The following is an 18,491-nucleotide window of genomic DNA, read 5'->3' as shown; positions in this document are numbered from 1 at the left end:
CGCATTTTTGATTTGTGTGCAAATCAAAATGTGGAGGCGAGGGACTCCAGGTCACGTGCATGACCGGACTCCGTGGACATCCCCCGCCTGCGCCTGCGCCTGCACATCGCAGTCACGAGTCACGAGTCCGTGATCCGTAAGTCTGGGCGGCCTCGGGACCTTGGCCCACGACCGCATGCGTGATTAAGCAGGCGACCATCACCGCCTCAAGCCTTTGTATCAGACTCGGCAGCCTGACAACGCCTGGGTCTGCCGACTGATTCATCATGTCGTTGGCCTCCGTCTCGGTCGATCTCACGTCGCTGGCCCCTCAACTCATCGCTGGCGCCAGCAGCAAGAGCTTGGTCAAGAGGTGAGCGTTGTGGGACGCGTCCAGCCTCAACGTCACTCCCAAGCCTGCCAGTCTCACCTCGCCCGCTCATCGTTTCTCAGCCAAGGAAGCAGTGCAGGTGCAATTTCGGCGGTCGAGCCACCCGGCTTTGTCACTCCCAGCTCGCAGGGAAGCGGCAAGGTGAGCGCGAGCCTGTCAAGAACATGCCTCGACGTGGAAGCGCGGGCTAATGGAAGCTGTCCGCATCTCGACCCTCGCTGCATCAGAGCAAGCAGATCAAGCCTCGAGCACCTCCTTCGCCCGAATCTCTTGTGGCTCTCAAGTCCAAAAAGGCGTGGGATGTAGCTCTGAGCCCGGCAAAGAGCTTGCCCATGAACGCATTCATGCTGTACATGAGCGGTTCGGGCGTGCAAATCTTCAGCATGACCGTCGTCGGCATGCTTCTCACAAGTCCAATCAAAGGCGCAATGACGATTGGTCAAGGTGAGCTGTACTCTGTGCCCAGACGATACTGCGCGCCGCTGCGCTGCACGGCTGACCATGGCGCGTCTGGTCATCAACCATCATCAGCATTTGCACCCCTGTCTTCGCCCGCATCTCAAGGCATCAAAGGAGCGCCAGAGGAGCAATCCCTGCTCCTTCAAAAGGTCGTCTTCATTCTCGCCCAAGCGTTGTGCTTTTCTTTGGGAGTGTGGAAGTGCGCTAGCATGGGACTGTTGCCGACGCAGAGCAGCGACTGGCTTGCTTGGAGGGAAAGCAGGACTGTGAGTTCCATCGCACAGCTCGCTGAGCAGAGCTGAGAGCCAGTATGCTGTCTAATTGGACGGGAAAGCTGACGGATACGAGCTCTTGCTTGCTACTTCAGCCACTCGAATTTTCGCCAATGTACGCGTAGATTCACTGATGCACACGTAGATGGATGGGGATACCACGTCACACCCTGTCACCGCGCCGATGCAGCGCAATCACACATGCCTGCGACCAAGCGCAGCGTCGCGATCACAGCTGCAGCCTATGTCCAATCAATACATGTATCAAGACTTCATACACGGACCGAGACAGCAGTCTTTGCCAGCGCTCTTGGGAATGTACATTGGACGTCAGGATGGTCGACATGATGTCTCAGAGGTGCGATCGAGCACGTGGAAGACTGTGTGAAATCAGGCACGACGCCAGACAGTCGGCAAAAAGGCAGAATCGTCCCAGCTGCGCTTCTCTGATCACCGCAAGAACTTGGCGCGGAATCCAAAGCCCAGCCGGCTGGGCTGCGGAAGTTTGTTGAATGCAGACGAGGAGCGACGCGCTCATTGCTTGCGTCACTGTCGCCGATTTCGTCTTGTGGTGTGGAGTGCTGGCTACGCGGTAGATGTCGTACTTCACAATATCATGACCTTTCAAATACGCACATCTCACATCCAGACACGAACACGTCTCATTTGCATGACATCGTCGCGCATGACATTGCAAATTCACATACTTTGCAGATATCCCTGGCCTCTCTCGCATGCTCGTCTCGACTTGTGTACAACTTCTTCATCCAATCTTGGATCTCCAACCAGGGGCCCTCTCGAACCCGTCTACGTGCAAGCAGAGAGGCGATGTCAGAGACGCTACTTCAAGCAGAATGATCACGTCCACTCACTCTTTCCGCCGGCATAATCCTGAAAGGCTTGGTAAATGTCGGCTTTGCTAGTCATGACAAAGGGACCGTGCTGCACCACATTCTGTTTGAGCGGCTCGCCAGCAATGATGACGAATCTGGCTTCTTCTTGCACATCACCAGCGTGCTCGACCCAAGCTCCATTCTGCGTCGCGTCTTGCGATCCCAATACGAGCGTCGTGAATGGAGGGTGCAGAGTAGACGCTGCGTCGGAGCCGATACGAACGCTGGCCGTACCCATGTGGTAGATGAAGGCTGTCCAGCCTGGTGGAATTTCTTGAAAGACGCGTCCGCCTGGACTTAGGCGCACGTCAAAGTACCAGCAGTGACCTCTGTCCGGTGTTCGCACTTTGCTCTGCACGCCGTGCGATTCGCCGGAAATGACCTTGATGGACCAACCTTTGCCTTCCGTATCGACCGCTTGATCCGCCCGCGGCAGTGCTGTTGGGATGGCCTCTGCGGCGGATTCTTGGTAGAATGGCTCGCTGGACTTCATCTCTTGGGGCAAGTCGATCCACAGCTGGAGTCCGATCGGATCTTCCAGCTTAGCGTTCGTCTTTGGATCCCGGTGCAGAGGCATCTCTGCGTGCACGATGCCTCGTCCTGCTGTCATCCATTGCAAAGAGCCTGGGCCAATGGTTCCAGCATGCCCGGCAAAGTCTTCGTGCTGAACTTGACCCGAGAGCATGTAAGTGACGGTGGTCATGCCTCGCTGTTGAGAGGACAAAGCACAGTCACAGTCAGCAATAGCGGCATGACAGTCATTGTATGCGTGACTACGACTCACATGAGGATGATCAGGAAAGCCAGCTCCTTCGCCGATCCTAAAGTGATCGAGCATGAGGAACGGGCTCAGGTTGCGCAGAGCAGGCGTACCGATGGACCTTCTGACGACAGCGCCTGCACCTTCTGGTGTCTCCACAGCAGGCACCTCTTGCACCACCCTTCGTGATACTTGAGTCATGCTGCTGCAGGTGGTGGTGTTGTGGCGTATTTGAGTAAAGTTGCGTAGTGGAGCAAAGACGTTTCGTTTGGGTAGGATCATGTGCAGCTTGTCGTGTTGTAGTGTTACCAGCAGTGCACACAAGGCGGTGATGAGGGCTGAGAGGAAAAGGCTCGAAAGAGGTCGGGAGGGGATGCTGCCTTTAATACTTTTGCTTTCGTGAGGCCGCTTCTTGTTCGCCTGCGCCGCGCTTGCGGTCATACCAAGGTTGAATGGCCAAAGCAATCGGACTTAATAGTCGACTTGAACGGACGTGATACTCGAAGAAAGGAAGGCGAGCAGCATGAAGAGGGCAGCAGAATGCTACAAGCGGGATATAGCAGAGCGGTCCACGATGCCCAACGAGGTGATGGCAGGGACAGAGAAATCAAATGTGAATACCGCGCTGATGTTGACACTCAGCGGCCGATGAGAAGTCCGAGCGCGTATACGAGGCGCGGATATGCCGTTCGCTGCATGCCTGCCTGCTGATTGATGCATGCACCTACGCGTTTATCACCGAGTCGCGCCCTGCTGGGCTGCGCATGGTGTGGCCGGCTCGGCGTTAAATGCACGCGCTGCCCCGATTCGTGATCAGGCAGGCGAACAGGATCAATCAGAATCAACTTCAATCCCAATCGCTCAAGCGAGACTCACGTCAGGGCTATACGGTCTACCTACACCGTGAGTGAGGACCGTAGCATGCATTCGGGACCTATACACGCAGACCAAAGCTCAAGCGCTTGCCCTCCTCGCTCGCCCTTGCAAATGTGAAACGGAGTTAGTGACCTGAGACTCACGAATGCTGCACACGACTGCGCTCCAGTATCCGTCTGGATGTCTCTAGACCCTTCTCACGCACCTACAGACTTTCACGATGCAGAAGGCAGGGAACTGGGGCGAGAGGGCCGTTGTCCTGCGCCAATTTCCGCGCAAACGTGGAGCGCGACACCTCCAAAATGCGCAGGCGAGCCTTCGCAGCTCGAATACGCGCACACTGATCGATTGGGGAGGCGATTGGTGAAGCGTGACGGGATGAATGATAGGCTACATATCGTGTGCAGGTGACTCGGTGTGGGAGAGTGGGACAGAACGGGACGGATATGAAGGTGATTTTAACCAGATTTCGATCGGGACACGGGCGCGTAGAAAAGGTCGGGGCAACCTCGAAAGTGGAGCCTTGCTGGGCAAGTCATGAGCCAATACAGTGCGCACCAAAAAGGATTTGGCGCGCTAGCGTTCATCTTGCAGAGTCTCTTAGCCGAAGGGCGATTCGACCTAGGTGGACGAGCAACAGACCACCCAGAAGGCTACCACCAAGACAGCACCTTCTTGTTCAGGCGCTCTGGATTACTTCGGATTGTAGCAACGAATGGACACGTGCCACGTCTGTTGGAGCAAGATGGTGCGTCACACCGCAGCGTCGAGCCGTCTTGATGACTGCGCTTACACTCATTGCTCAGAGGGCTCGTCTTCCTCGGCCGCTTTCCTCAAACAGTCTTCTCTGTCCTCCAGCGCCCGTAGGCTCTCCTGATATTCAGGCCAGTCGGTGAGGGAGGGATGCCTGGCGATGACGAAATCCTCATGGGCAACACCGGCATATTGGCCTGGCATGAGAATGCCTAGACCGGGATGATGACTTCTTTGGAAGCGCTTTGTGGATATCTCGAACCAAGTGTTTTGCCCTTGCCCGTCAGTGCTGTGTTTACCTTTCTTGTGGGAGCTCACCTCCACCTTTTCCTCGCCATTGCCGGTCGTGCCTACATTCATTAGAGTGGAAATGGGTGGTTTGGCCCACTGGCGCGCCATCGACTCGGGAAGTGGAGGTTGCGGTTGATTGCAGGAGATTTTGTGAGCTTTGACCTGAATCTCTATGAATGTGAACGCGTTGTGATCCACTCGCTTGTGCAGCGATCCGCAATAAATCGGAATGATCAAATCCCAGTGGTACTGATTGGGTGCGCCTACAATCGCTTTCATGCCGAGCCACGCCAGCCTAAGAATTCGTGGCGTGATGGCCAGCAAAGTTTTGTCGTGGCGTGTGAATCGCGTGAAATTCACCCAAGCACCCTGCGCCGAGTCCAGTAGCATTGCCCAGTCTGACCTTTTTGACATGTCGTCAGCGTTGAAAGTTGTCTCAAGAAAGCTTCTGAGCTGCACAAAGTGGAAGGCAGGGTCGTAGGGCTCCGGCATCGTAGCAAGACCTAATTGGTTCGCGGACGGGCGCGGTGCTGCGTCTTTGCACACGGCAAATATAGCCTGAGCTGTGATTTCGCCGTACAAACCGGCATCATAATCGATGCGACCTTTGGCAAGATGGCGAAGTTCCTGCCAGCAGAGCGCCCAAGAGTCCCTCGGGTTGAATCGGCCAAGTTGCGGTGATCCCACGCTATCGACCGGCAGTCGCACATCACCGTTGCCGCCATGTGTGACACCAAAGGCTCCGACATTACAAAGGTAGCAACAGCGTCGCCAGTGCGGTTGATGTTGCGCAGCATGCGCAAGTGCTCGTCTACCATCTGCTTTTGGTCATCCTCCGAAATGCATGGATGTCGGCAGTACACAATAGACTCGGCAAAGTCGTGACCGCCGTCCAATACCAGTCGTTGCCCCAAAAGTGCAAGATAGTGCGTCGAAGTTAGCTTGAGGCCTACAACGCTTGGGCTACTGACCGCTTGATTCCTAAGTTTCTGTAGAACGAAGGTGAGCTGTTGCCCTCCCAAAAACGTCAGATCAGCGTCGCCCAATATTGGATTCTGATCTTGGTACCCTACCAGAGATTGCCAAAGGGGCCTGCCCCACAGTGCGAGAACGTGTGGTCTGGTGGCTTGATAAGGAGTCGCGCGAAACACTCCTGTCCGTTGTGAGGAGGGTCGCCGGAGCCATAGGTCACTGATAGTCAGCAGATACGGCGGAAATTGTACCAGCTTGCCACTCGCAACGCGGCCAGAAGTCGCGTCCTTTTGGGCTGGACTGAGTGCTGCAAAGCCGGCGTTGGTTCCCAGCATAATGATCCAGAACAAAGGCGGCATCTGATGTCGAGGATCAGGGCAGTACATCGAGCGCACTTGCTCAAGCCAGCTGAAATCCGACTTTGTCTGCTTGAGGTGTGCCGGGCGGATGTTTGCCACTTCGTCCAGGCAAATGTGGAACCAAACCTTGACGTTCCAGCGCTTTCTGGGAAGGAAGTCGTCAAGCAGAGAGCGCAGCTTTGCAGCATCTTCTACCAGGTTTTTGAGCTGGTCTTTTGCGAACAAGTGTGAGTTCGAGTCGTAATTAGCGCTGCGGGCGGTGACATCCTCCACCGCCTCCAGCCAACACTCCTCAGCCTCGGTTTTCGCAAGACTGTAGAGGTGAACGTTGTGGTGTCCCTCTTGACGTTGCTCGCTCAAAGCATCTACAGACGACCTGCACTGCTCGAGCCAGTACTCGCGTAGCTCATTGGGAGTGTCCCCAGGGCAGCGCTCTATTATGGTGGCGCTTGCCCTGTAGATACTGCGGAGAAACGCAATCCACCGCATCCTGTAAAGCTCGGGGAGAGAGATTTGAGCGCAGGCGCTTGGCACGTACTGCGCCATGTCTTCGCGAAGCCAGACGAGGACTTCCCAATCTCCCATAGGGAAAGCGGCCTCATTCTCTTCGCGGAAGCAGAGCGGAAAAGTCAAATGTAACGCACCGGCGTCGCCGTCGTCACAGAGCAGCCCATTGAGCTCATGCACGAGCCGAGACTTGCCGGTCCCGCTGCTCTGGATGAGTGCGAGCGATCGAGAATGCCACGAGAAGGCTGGCAATTCCTGACGAGCCTCTGCATCCTGCTTGGCGTCGATATTCGAAGGGATTTCGCCTGGCTTCGCTTTGAGGTCGAAATGGACGACCATCGTGTCAGGACGCTTTTGGCTGAATGCGCCTTCATATGCGGCCAGTGTCTTGGCGAGAGCAAAGTGGCCATCGCCTACGAAGCGGGATTCATGGAATGACTTGCTGAGCTTTTTGTAAGCTTCGGAAAGTGCGGAGCTTGCAAAGCTTTATTGTTGGGTCTCGGATCTGGCGAGAAGAGAGTCTCGGTGATGTGAAGACGCTGATGGGGCCAATCACTCAAGACGTCATTCTTGCGTCTGTCTCAGCGCGCTGCTGTAGAGCTGAGCCGGTTGGCAGACTCCTTGGAGGCAGCTTCACCGAAAGGTACCAGCTTGACGATAAGGCGAGGTGTATGTGCATCCGCCTGGCGCTCTATGTTGATGTGAGACCTCAGAAATGCGGCCGCGAGCAGATAGTGTTGCAGTTTTCCATGCCTGGCATCGACGGTCAACCAATCTTCGATCAAATCTGGAAAAATTGTCCCCAACCTCGCTGCAAGCCTTTCGAGCCAGGCTTCAGCTTCGTCGCGTAGGCGCGCTTGCGTTTTCGCACTGTCTTGAGGAGAGCGGGAGGAGGTAGTGGATGAGGCAGGACGAGGCGGGGTTCTTTTCAGCTCGTCGTCAGTGTCCATCGGTACTGCCGGTGCCATGGTAGACTCGGTGTTCATGATGCCTTGTATAGTTCACAGTCGATACTCCACGCGCTTTTGTTGAGAAGGCGCCGCAGCGGGTGAGGGGGAAGCACAGCCAAAGCAACCGCTGGCTGCCTGGCAAGACAAAGCGAGCTGATGGAGAGCGTAGACTCTTTCAGTTTAGCGAGCTGTCCAAAGCAAGGCGAGGACTGCAGCAGCTTCAGCGAAGAGGGCGCAATCTTCAATGCTTATGATGACACTCACCACTACGTCAAGACCGCATATAAAGGGTTTGCCCTGACATGCGCGCCTAACGATGCCGCGTCGCCCTCGAGGGCATGTACGGCCTGGGCTGGTGAAGCACAATCAGAAATGCGCTGACGTGGATGTGGATGTGGATGCGGATGCGAAGCTGGAGGTTGAGACGGGAACGACTCTTGATCACAACTCAAGACTCAGCCGATTCGAATCAACAATTCAAATTTGGAATCTTAAATTCAATCTCAATTCTTGACACAACATTCAAAAATCAGATTCATAATTCTGAACATCGGATCAAGAGCAACCGAATCAATCAAATATCAAGAACTGAATTCATTCTTGATTGTGAATCCAGATCCACAATCAACCATTTTTCCGGTGGGCTCGCGACCTTGACCCCGCGGAATCAAGAATCCCCACCTCTAAGCTCACGTGATGTTCCTTCTGGGGCAAAGTCACAAGACGCAAGTCAAGAGTCCTCCACCGGGGCCCCGGCTCCTCTCAAAGCCGGCGTCAGTGCGCGGGGCTTTGCGCCTATGCGTACGTCCCGCGGGCCCCACTCTAGACTATGCTGGGCTTCGACGCTCAGGAACAGCATAGTCTGACTTTGAAGTCGGCACTTTGACCTCGGCCTCGGGCATGTGCATGCCATGCCATGCCATGCCATGCCATGCAAGAGCTCAAAGCTGCGATGGTCGCGGATAGAAGTGCGCGCTGCTGAGTTACTGTGCGCTGAGCACGCGACGCGTATGCGCAAGCGAAGCTTTCACAATTGTGAATCGTGATGAATTAGTGTGCTGCATGCTCGATCGCGCCTCTGTCTGCGCGCACCGCTCCACTCGTGAGCCCCAAATTCAGGCAATTGCAAGACATCAGCCAGCGGTACGAGATGAAGATTGAACAGACACCTGGTAGCGGGTACGTCCATCCAACAAACGATCATTCGTAGTTCAAGGTCAGCATTCTGGACCGCGTCTGATCATCGCCATTGGTTATTTGATTCGTGATTGCCTCCCACGAACGCCGAGCTCAGCTCCCTCGCTCTGCTAAGTGGCCTTCCGAGGCCGAAGATCGAGCGGGCAATCATCCCATCCCATCCCGTGCGCCCGGCCCCCAGGCAGGTACCACCGAACCCACCAGTCAAAAGGGCATACGCATACATCCCGCCTTTGCTTTGAACACCGCCCACCGGCGCGCGCCTCTGATTCTCCATTCGCGGATTTTTGGCGCTCAGCGGACATTGCGGTGCTACGAGAATGATCAAAGGTTCCATCTCCCCATCCAGCGCTCCCCTCGCCTCCCCTCCTGGCGCAGCCAAGCCGCCGCGCGCCAGCGGCAGTGGCAGCAACCTCAAGGCCTGCCCCTTTCCCGGCTGCGACGCCGCTTTTGCTAAACCAGCGCATCTTCAGAGGCACCAGCTGGTTCACGACAAGGAGCAACCTCACGCTTGCCAGTACTGCGATCAGAAATTCGGTCGGCTGGACAGCTTGAAGCGCCATCAAGGCAGGAAGCACGCCGAGCATGGCTCTCCCTCTGGCGACAACTCGACGCCTGCAGGTGCCTCCCTCACACCATCGTCCGTCTCAGCTTCGCATTCCACAGGCGTGCTAGCAGGCAATGCAGAGGAAAATGGCACTCCCAACAACAGCGGCCCCACTCCCACCTCCAACAAGCGCAGACGCACTCAGGCCTCTCAGTCATCACGCTCCGTCGCATCCTCGTCGAATGATGCTTCACAAGCTTCCCCACACGGATCAGCGACTGTTCCTTGGCCATCTCGAGGAGCGTTTGCTCAGCCTCTAGGCGACCATCCGACTCCTCCACGCTCCCCAGCCTCGCCCTCGGATGCGTTTCGCCATGCGCACGCACACTCCAAGCAGTCCGTGGGAGCGAACGAAGCGTGGAGTGAAGCGCTGGGTGCAACGCCTGCCTCTTCATCAACCAACACCTCTGCCATCCCTCCCTGGTCGGATCTGGAGCGCGCTGCTCAGTTGCATGACCAGGACATTGGCGATGTGGCTGGAAATAGTTTGGCAGCGCTGGCAAGCGTGGCCCAGTCTCAATTACCAGTTGGAGCCATGTCTGCCGCCTCTGCTATGCTAGGAAACGCGGCCGAGGCTGGATCAGGCGCTTCTTCCGCGCTACCCTTTCATCTCAACAGCAGCACGTGGTCCACCTCTTCTCCCAGCTTCATGTCCGATCCCACAAATGAAGCGATGATGCCTTCCATCGATGATATTCTCGAATCTTTCCTCGCTTCTTCCGCCGCCACATCCTTCTCCGGCAGCGGAAGCGGCTTCTTTCTCGATGGCGCAAACGACATTTTCCCAGCGCAGTCAGCTCAACCGTTTGCTCCGTCGCTCAACGACCATGCTGTCCCAACGCCTGGCACGAGCGTCGCAGCGCATACAGCCACGCCTCCATCGGCTCCCTCTCCGGCATCGCACTCTCTTCAGACCTCTTGCAACCCTTTTGTTCGTGCAGCAGCATCCAGTCTCGGTACGTCCCGCATGCCATTCCCTTCTTCGCCTTCCATTCCTCAGCACTCTGCGCATCGCGCCAACGATCCGCACCACAATAGCAGGCAGGGCAGCGAGTCTGCCGCTGCCGAAAAGGTGGCTAGCGAGACTAGGGATCTCGTCATCAAGGGAGTCGTCTTGCCTCGGCTGCCTCAGGCTGCTAGCGCCGAAGAGATCTTTTGGTGCGTTTGCAAGGTGATTCGCCGAGCGAGGCGTACTCGCTAATGTCCTCATTTCCGCCCCTTTTCCGCCAATAGGCTCGCGAACAGCCGCTTGCCCACGCTCGCTCCCGTGATACCTCCTGCTTTCATGCAGCAGGGAGTGCAGGCCAAGACGTTTCCCGTGCTCTACATTATCGTCTCGGTGAGCAGCAAGCGTGTCCCATTCGCGAACCGGCTCGATGTCTTTGCTCACCCATCTGGCTTCTCTAGGCGCTCGGCACGCTCTGGCATAGCGACCCAAGCGTTCGCGAATACGGCTTGTCCCTGTGGTACTTTACCTACCTGGCCATGTGGACGCAGTCTGGCTTTCTCATTGATGACTCGCAAGCCACCGCATACGGGCTCGTGGTGGCTCTGCATGCGCAGCTCTTTGCCAAATTGAGTGGCGACAAGTTTGCAGGCTTTCGAAAAGCCAGGCTCGGATATAATACTCTGCGTGAGTGGCATGCGGGAGCCGTTGAGTGGAAGCTACGAATGTTGAATGTGCTCCCACGCTCCTGCAGGTGCCACCTCCCGAGAACGCGGCTGGCGTCAGCTCGATGCGCCATTCAGATTGGCCATTTTCGCCGCACTCGACTCTCCAGACCAATTGCGGTTCGCGCACGATGTGTTGCAGGATCAGAAGGCTTCCTTTGAAGCTCGAGCCTCTGCACTGCGTGCGGCAGAGGCAGCGTGGGCTGCGTGGCAAGAGCGGGAGCAAGCCACGAGGACAGCCATCGTGATGGCCATCATGGACGGGCAGAATACACCTTATGACGCGTCGCTTCAGCCCGACGGCAGCAACGGCATCGAAGCATTCGATTTGGGGGCCAGCAGCGTCAATATCCTCTTGCAGGCCGTCTTGCCCACCTTTAACATCGAAGCCTGGGCGGCCAAGACGAGCATGGAATGGCTCAAGGCGATACTGGCACCCTCGGCGAATGCGTTCGAGCAGAGCTCCTTGCAGTCTGGTGAGCTGCACTCCATCCAGGTGGGCCAAATTGTGGATGAGATGCTAAGTGGCCAAGAGGAGGTGACGCTCGCAGTGTTTGAGAAGCGTCACACTGCTCTCTTGGAACTGGCAGTGCTTGAAGGTCTGCACTTTGCCTGGCTTGGTCGCAAACATTCCGACGGAGGGTGGGTACGAAGCATGACGCAGGCTTTTCATCCAAACGAAACTGCTGCCAAGGCGCATCCGACGATGCCCTGGGCATCTCCCAGCCTCTCATCGGCCACATCGCTTCAAGACCAAGTGCACGCAGCGCTGGCTCGTTGGCCAAGTCTGCCCTTTACGGATGTGTTCAGCTCGGCTCAGACTCGCAATAGCACGGTCGATGGGACGCTGCACGTGCATCTGCGCTGGCATTCCGTCTGCCTGGAAGCGTGCGTGGCGGTGAGCGAAATTCGAGCCATGCTGCAATCGCAACAAAAGCGACGAATCGGCTCGGACCTGGGCTCGAAGGCGTCGACGGTGGATGCGGCGACGATGATGCCGAGAAGGGGTTATTTGGATCAAGCTAGGATGAGACGCGCAGCTCACCACGCAGCCGTCATTCTCGCATCCACTTTTGCTCTGCCCAGTCAACAACTCATGCACCTTCACATCTCCCAATCCGTCTGCTCCTCCACCGCTCTGCTGTTGGCCATCGCGCTCGAAGAGAGCGCAGAAAGGCAAGCGAGCACGAGCAATGGCACAAATGACGCGATGACTGCTGCTGCTGCTGCTGCGGCGGCGGCGGAGCTTTGGCACGTAGCTCAGATCGAGACGGATCGCATCGTGGGCGATGCGGGATGGGCGGTGGCGGCGGCGACGAATTCGCATCGAAGCCGCAGCAGCACGGAGCGCAAAGCGCAGACGGAGCAAGGAGGAGGAGGAGGAGGAGGAGGGGCAGCAGCAGCCGGTGCTGCGATTCGAGAGTGGATATGTACGGGCAATGAGCGCATCGCGCCATTCTTGTCAGGCACGCCTTTGGTGCCGGGCGAGGCGCTTCGGAACAAGTTGAAATCTGTAGTGTACGATGTCAGATCTTTGCAGCGACCTTTACCCTCTCACCTCGCACCCTGGCTCGATCTCTTTCTCGCCGTTGTAGCATAATCATCATCCACCGAGCGTCTCCCCGGGGGACTCGCAAGCAATGCAAAAGGATTGACAATGTGACAAATTTTATTTGTGAAATTCTTCAATGGGTGCGTGAGGCAGAGGCGGAGGGGGCGCACAGCGGAGGGAGCAGGATCAGGAGGAGCTAGCGCCCACTGCCAGACGTTTGAGGTGCTCCAAAAAGACTTGCAGACTGACATCGTCCGTAAAGATGGCGGCGCCAGCACCTGCCGTTCCGTACATGCCTCCGCCAGACATGTGTGTGGTGCTAGGGTTGAGTTTGGAGAGCAGGAATCTCGCCTGACTTCCATTCTGATCGCAGACGATGTAGCGCGGGATGGGAAAACGATCCTGCAACAAATCTTGAGCATCCGCTTTTGGATTTTCCAGCACCTCTTTGAAATTCTCGTAGCCTTCCTGATCTTGATAGCCAGCTTTGCGCCATTCGGCAATCGTCGTTCCGTGAAAGATGAGGATGTGGAAAAAGGTGTCGAGGAGGAGCACCACGTCTGGCTTGATACTGACGGAATCCAGCAGCACAGGTTGAGGAGGCGTGTCGAAACCGTAACTCATCAGCGTCGGTTGAATCATGATCAGACTGTTGTTCACATCCTCCGTATTGAGCACATGTCGATAGAATGCCGTCTCGTCGGGAGAATTGTTAAACACTTGCAGGAACTGGCTTCTTCGCAGGTGGAACATGAACTGAGGATAGATGCTGAACCCTTCCGAAAGCCTAAAGGATGTCGGATCGTCCTTTCTGTAGTCCGCAAACTTTTGGCACAGCCGAATCAGCATCCTGTCGAGCCACCTGAGCACATCTGGAGAGTCGTCGATCTCCGCTTTGAACACTGCGATTCTCGCCATCAGCACCGCCGCAGCTTCCTGGTCGAAGGAAGCTGCAATCTGCGCAGAGCCGCCTTCGGCAAAGTTCCGCGCTATCGTAGTGACGCGAAGTCGGTACTGTCCTGAAGCGTGCTGGTAGTGCGTCACGAATTGGATCAGACCTCGAGAGCCAGGCTGCAGGGGCTGCCCGGCTGGAGTGACGACTTCAAAGTAGACACCCAGAGCAGTGCGCGGGTCGACGCTGCAAATCTTCCAAGCAGAGGTTCCGCCCAGACCAATCTCCGTCTCGCCTACGGATGCAGACTTTTTGTTGGCGGAGATGGCGTGTCCAATCAGACCACTGACTTTGAGCTCCTTGGTGCACTTTTTGGTCGAGGCAGGTTGTTGTGGTTAGCGAATGCGCGCTTCGCACACGGCACCGATGCTCACCTGAACATCAAAGGTCGCATTGAATCCCATGTTGAGATCACCCTTGTCATCCTTTTGGAAGATCTTTTGGAAACTCTGCTTGAAGATGCCCATCTGGAAAGAGTCTGCAAGGATCATGTGACCGTTGGTAAAGTTGGCCAAGCTTTTCATCTCTAGCAGACCGACCTGATCCAAGCAGCCTGCAAAGATGTCGATGCAGTGCCCATTATTGGCGCTCCTCCTAGCCATCGCCTCGTAAAACTTGATGGCTCGCTTGTAAAATTTGACATTGTCCTTGTCAATGTCGTGGTGAGAGCGAATGCGCTCTCGGAGCTCCGTGGAAACCACATTACCAGGGCCTTCGGTGGCCGGACCACCTGCAAACAGCATGACGCGAGCGCCCGTGTTTGGGAAGGTGGTCTCCAGAATGCCCATGGCTACAGAGAGGGCGGTTCCGGTGCAGCGCTGCGCACGCTTGTCGCTCGCGACGGGCCAAGGATCCTTTTGAAGCTGCTCGAGGATCTGAGTCAGTTGGAACTCGCACTGACTGACGGGAAGCAGGAATCGGCTAGCGCCGGCTTGACCTGGCGCGCGCTGCTGCTGCTGCTGCTGCTGCTGTTGCGGATTCGATGGGCCTCCGGGTGCCATTGGACGTGCTCCTGGCGTCAGCGCGAGCATCTAAAGGGAGTGCGATGATTGTGTCAACGCTGCGCGAACCGATGAACCCGCCCTACGCTCACATCCTGGATGGCCTTTGGCGTGTACTCCTTGGTACCGCGGAACACGTAGCTCTTTGGGCACGCATCGTAGCCCAGCTCATGCACTTGAGCCTGCGAAAGCAGGTGGGGGGGTGGACGTCAGTGGAGCACAGCATAGCGGAATGGAGCGCACCAGGCTGACTCCTCACCATGGTGCCAAATGTGACCAGACCAACGAGTGCATTCTGTGGCAGCAGGCTGAGACTGAGGACGAGCGTCTCTCTCAAAGCCTTGAGGTCCTCCTCTTCCAAGCACGTGTCGACGACGTAGAGAAAGATGGGCGGGATTTGAGCAGGTCTGCTGAGCGTATACTCGATCGTCGTGTACTTTGGCAGCAACTCCGCCGGCAAGTTGGTGCTGCTAATGTCGCGATAATGGGGCGGGAAAGCGTTGCGCGAAAGACAAAAGGGGCAGATCCACAATTTGCCTCGAACATCGATTTGGCTAGTTGTCGAGGTGCGGCATGGCATGGCATGGCATGGTGTGGCACGTTGGAGTCAGTTACGATGAAGCGAGACGCGCATACATGTGCGTGCGATTGAAACGCACCAGTAAGGATTGAGCACTGCTCGACATGGAGGCTTGCAAGTGACTGGCTCGTACATGACAGGAGGCAGATCCTCCCTCTCCTTCAAAGGAGTGTAGAGTGCAGAGATGGGGACCACTGTGCGAGTAGCTTCCACCTTGCTGCTTGGCCAGACGTTCCAAGATAGTCTGACACCATCGTGATCCTCCACGTCGTCTACGTTCATCTTGTCGAGAGCGCGGGTGTGGATGAAAGGTGCGGATGCAGCAAGTGTGGATGGAGGGGAGTGCAGCCAGACGGTGAGAGCTGAAGTTGCGCAGCAAGTGAGGGAGCGGGTGATGGTTGAAGGTTGAGGTGCACAAGCAAGCAAGCCAGCACGCACGCTCGCTCAACTGCGTGCACAGCGAGCGACTCAAGAAGAAGCGAGAGCAGGCGTGCACCTATACCTGCTGATGGTGCGACACGGCGGCGGCGGGGGATGCCCGTGCCATGCGCCGCACGCAGACGAGAGCGCGGCAGGTGCACTCACGACTCGCGACTCTTCTGACTGTACGTGACGGTGCGCAGGCGCGCGCCTGCGCTGGCGGGCGTAGCGCGCATTTCTCATCTGCGCACCTGCTGCTGCATGCACGCATACTCGACTCGACTCGACTCGTCACTGCCACGCGACATCCAGCATGCACACAGCACATCACACGCGCACACCGCTCAGCAGCAGCACGCACAGCGAGCGGGCTTGCGTGCGCACGGTGGTCGAATCAAGGTGTCCGCCAGGATGAGTCGATCACGTGTGCTTCTTCTTGGCCACTTTTGACTTGACTCTTGACTCTTGACTTGCACATGCACGCACGCACGCACGCACGCACGCACGCACGCACGCACGCACGCACGCACGCACGCACGCACGGTTCTTGCAACAAGTCACGAGTGGAGAGAAGTGGACCGCCTCTTCTCATCATGCTTGCGCTTCTCCTCAAGACCCCATGCTGCGTCAAGGATGTTACATAGATGAGCGAAAGCTAGCTTCTGCATCTCTCTCGGGCAGGTGCATCACCCCAATCTGCCGGCCCAAACTTGAAGCTCAGACATAAGGCCAAGAGCGTGTACCCGCACAGCATGATATGGTCATCTGCTTCAGCTGGCCCTACGAATACGCTGCTACCGGCAGGTGGATGTACGCTGCTACCACGCGCGACGATGTATGCCCCTCGCATGCTCGCAGCTGTCGCACAAGAGAGCCAGCAGCGATGTAGATTCTGCACTCGAGCACGCGCACCAAGAAGCCAGAGTGCTGGGTGGAGAGAGGTCCGTCGGAGCATCTCGTCGAATGCTTCACCAGCTTGGCACCATACAAGAAGCATCAGCACATCGCACCTTCCTCGCGCACCACTTGCACCTGCAGAAATCGCGCCGAGCAAGAGAGTCATCTTTAGCGGCATTCAGCCAACTGGAGTGAGTGGAGGGCATAGCGCAGCGCAGCCCTGGCCTGTGCGAACTCAAAAGAGACTCAACAGACACGTCTGACCATCTTAGACACTCTGCGCAGGTACCTCACGTGAGTCGCATCATCCTATCCTCTGTCTGTCCCGACCACTGCCGCTCAATGCGCACGTGCTCCACCGGCATGCCCTCGCAATCACTCAGCTGGGCAACTACCTCGGCGCGCTACAAAACTGGGTAAAGCTGCAAGATTCGCAGAGGGCACAAGACGAAATGTACCTGTCCATCGTAGGGCTGCATGCCCTTACAGTCCCTCAAAAGGCTGCTCAACTCCGACAAGAAAAGTGGGACATGTTGGCTGCTATCCTCGCCATAGGTATACATCCTGACAAGACCGTCGTCTTTTTCCAAGAAGATGTGAGTGGGCGCCACTGGAGGGAGTCGGGTCCATTCGAGCAAAGCGCGGGTGCTGAGAGTGCGCACGCCCCCCGCCATTCGCGCAGATGCCGCAACATCTCGAATTGGCCTGGATATTGGCGTGCTGCACGTCCATGGGAAAGTTGAATAGGATGACCACGTGGAAGGTGAGCTGGGTCGATCGCCGCGTCTGCTCTCTTACGATTTTCTCCTTGGCGTTGCTGAGGGGCTAATCTCTCGGTGCAGGGCAAATTGGCTGCTCTTCAGAGTGCTTCAGAAAGTGGAGAGGCGACCATCACTTCCAGCGAAGCTTCTTCCCTCAACTTGGGACTCTTCTCTTATCCCGTCTTGCAAGCTGCCGATATCTTGCTCTACAAGTGAGCACGCGCTCAATGACGTTGCGGATGTGTTCAAGTGCCCAAAGAAACTCACTCGCACCGCACCGCACACGTTTACAGAGCGACGCACGTGCCGGTGGGAGAGGATCAGGTGCAGCATTTGGAGCTGGCCAGAGATCTAGCGGAAACGTTCAATAGGCACCATGCGACTGGACAGAGGTATTTTGCGCCACCAGCACATCTCATCAGTGAGTCGTGCGGGCGAGTCCGTATTGTTGTTGGATCGACTCGGTGCATCTGCTCATTCCATCGCCACCACCGCATCGTGGACCCCACCAGCACCGACGAAGCGCGTCTTGTCGCTTCGAGACGCGACGCAGAAAATGTCCAAATCATCGACGGATATCAATTCGCGCATCTTGCTGACGGACGAGCCAGAGGCGATTCGCAAGAAATTAAAGGGAGCAGTGACGGATTCCGAGAGGCGCATCTCATTTGATCCGGAAGCTCGACGAGGCGTTTCCAACCTTTTGCGCATCTGTGCGGCGTTGGACGAGAGCAGGGATGCGCATGGCTGGGCTGAATTGGTGAATGAGAGGGGAGGAGGGAGCGGCATGTTGAAGAGCGTGACGGGAGATGTGGTGCTGGCAAAGTTGGAAGGGGTGCAAAAGGAAATCAAGAGGATCAAGGGGGACAAGGCTTACTTGGAGAAGGTGGCTAGGGACGGAGCTGCAAGAGCGAGAGAGAGGGCGGAGAGGACGATGAGGGAGGTGAGGGAGATGGTCGGCTTTTAGACGGGAGAGTGCTGGCTCGGATGGGCGTTACCTTTTTGCGCCTCGTGCCGCATGGATGGAGCTATGCACGGCCCTTGCTGGAGCTTGTGTGACTTGTGACTGGCTGGCTCGTGTGCGGGGGGGGGGGGGGGGTATGATTAGGCATATTGCCGGCTCGGCTCGATTGTTCGGAACGTGTGCGAAGGGGCGGAGGCACGCTTTTTGCTCGTGATGTGATGGAGGGGTGGGTGTGAGACGCAGCTTACGACGGGGGGCCCGGGCCCCATCGTTCGAATGTGAATGTGAATGTGAATGTGAATGGATGGAGAGAGCTTGATGAGAGTCCACGGCACCGAGTACCGAGTGAGAGGAAGCTCGCGTGGCTGTGCATGTTCGCGATCGAGTCGCAGAGTCGTGAGTGATGCCGCGCATGCACCGCCGTCAC

The 18,491-nt window shown here is 56.7% G+C and overlaps 6 protein-coding genes across 6 annotated transcripts; 3 read left to right on the top strand and 3 right to left on the bottom strand.

Moving 5' to 3' along the window:
- The first annotated feature begins 180 nt into the window (after positions 1-180).
- On the top strand, positions 181-1,443 carry IE81DRAFT_309922 (DUF1077-domain-containing protein). The gene is made up of 5 exons (XM_025512406.1): positions 181-352; positions 433-511; positions 598-814; positions 902-1,095; positions 1,197-1,443. Exons 1-5 carry the CDS (start codon positions 267-269, stop codon positions 1,224-1,226), a joined length of 606 nt encoding a protein of 201 aa, XP_025371973.1. The 5' UTR covers positions 181-266; the 3' UTR covers positions 1,227-1,443.
- A 421-nt stretch (positions 1,444-1,864) lies between these two features.
- On the bottom strand, positions 1,865-3,036 carry IE81DRAFT_328410 (hypothetical protein; the record flags this gene model as incomplete). Its single annotated transcript, XM_025515104.1, has 3 exons — positions 1,865-1,908; positions 1,974-2,703; positions 2,779-3,036. 3 exons carry the CDS (start codon positions 3,034-3,036, stop codon positions 1,865-1,867), a joined length of 1,032 nt encoding a protein of 343 aa, XP_025371972.1.
- A 1,389-nt stretch (positions 3,037-4,425) lies between these two features.
- Positions 4,426-6,851, bottom strand: IE81DRAFT_345205 (hypothetical protein; the record flags this gene model as incomplete). Its single annotated transcript, XM_025515890.1, has 2 exons — positions 4,426-5,301; positions 5,388-6,851. The coding sequence occupies 2 exons, from the start codon at positions 6,849-6,851 to the stop codon at positions 4,426-4,428; spliced, it is 2,340 nt and encodes a 779-aa protein (XP_025371971.1).
- Positions 6,852-8,613: 1,762 nt separating this feature from the next.
- IE81DRAFT_339737 (hypothetical protein) lies at positions 8,614-11,768 on the top strand (the record flags this gene model as incomplete). The annotated part of the gene is made up of 5 exons (XM_025515584.1): positions 8,614-10,424; positions 10,500-10,605; positions 10,674-10,899; positions 10,967-11,536; positions 11,632-11,768. Exons 1-5 carry the CDS (start codon positions 8,980-8,982, stop codon positions 11,766-11,768), a joined length of 2,484 nt encoding a protein of 827 aa, XP_025371970.1. The 5' UTR covers positions 8,614-8,979.
- Positions 11,769-12,589: 821 nt separating this feature from the next.
- On the bottom strand, positions 12,590-15,513 carry IE81DRAFT_320773 (putative SEC23). Its single transcript, XM_025513133.1, has 5 exons — positions 15,102-15,513; positions 14,702-14,996; positions 14,535-14,624; positions 13,816-14,472; positions 12,590-13,749 (listed from the first exon to the last, which is right to left on the bottom strand). Exons 1-5 carry the CDS (start codon positions 15,302-15,304, stop codon positions 12,676-12,678), a joined length of 2,319 nt encoding a protein of 772 aa, XP_025371969.1. The 5' UTR covers positions 15,305-15,513; the 3' UTR covers positions 12,590-12,675.
- Positions 15,514-16,005: 492 nt separating this feature from the next.
- Positions 16,006-18,184, top strand: IE81DRAFT_320771 (tryptophanyl-tRNA synthetase). Its single transcript, XM_025513132.1, has 7 exons — positions 16,006-16,532; positions 16,573-16,574; positions 16,718-16,935; positions 17,022-17,102; positions 17,182-17,312; positions 17,394-17,521; positions 17,613-18,184. Exons 1-7 carry the CDS (start codon positions 16,195-16,197, stop codon positions 18,065-18,067), a joined length of 1,353 nt encoding a protein of 450 aa, XP_025371968.1. The 5' UTR covers positions 16,006-16,194; the 3' UTR covers positions 18,068-18,184.
- Positions 18,185-18,491: the final 307 nt, after the last annotated feature.

This window comes from Ceraceosorus guamensis (assembly GCF_003144195.1).
Source record: "Ceraceosorus guamensis strain MCA 4658 unplaced genomic scaffold IE81scaffold_8, whole genome shotgun sequence".
In the NCBI taxonomy this organism is placed as follows: domain Eukaryota; kingdom Fungi; phylum Basidiomycota; class Exobasidiomycetes; order Ceraceosorales; family Ceraceosoraceae; genus Ceraceosorus; species Ceraceosorus guamensis.
The sequence above is the reverse complement of the archived record's forward strand: the minus strand, read 5'-3'. Positions and strand labels throughout refer to the sequence as shown.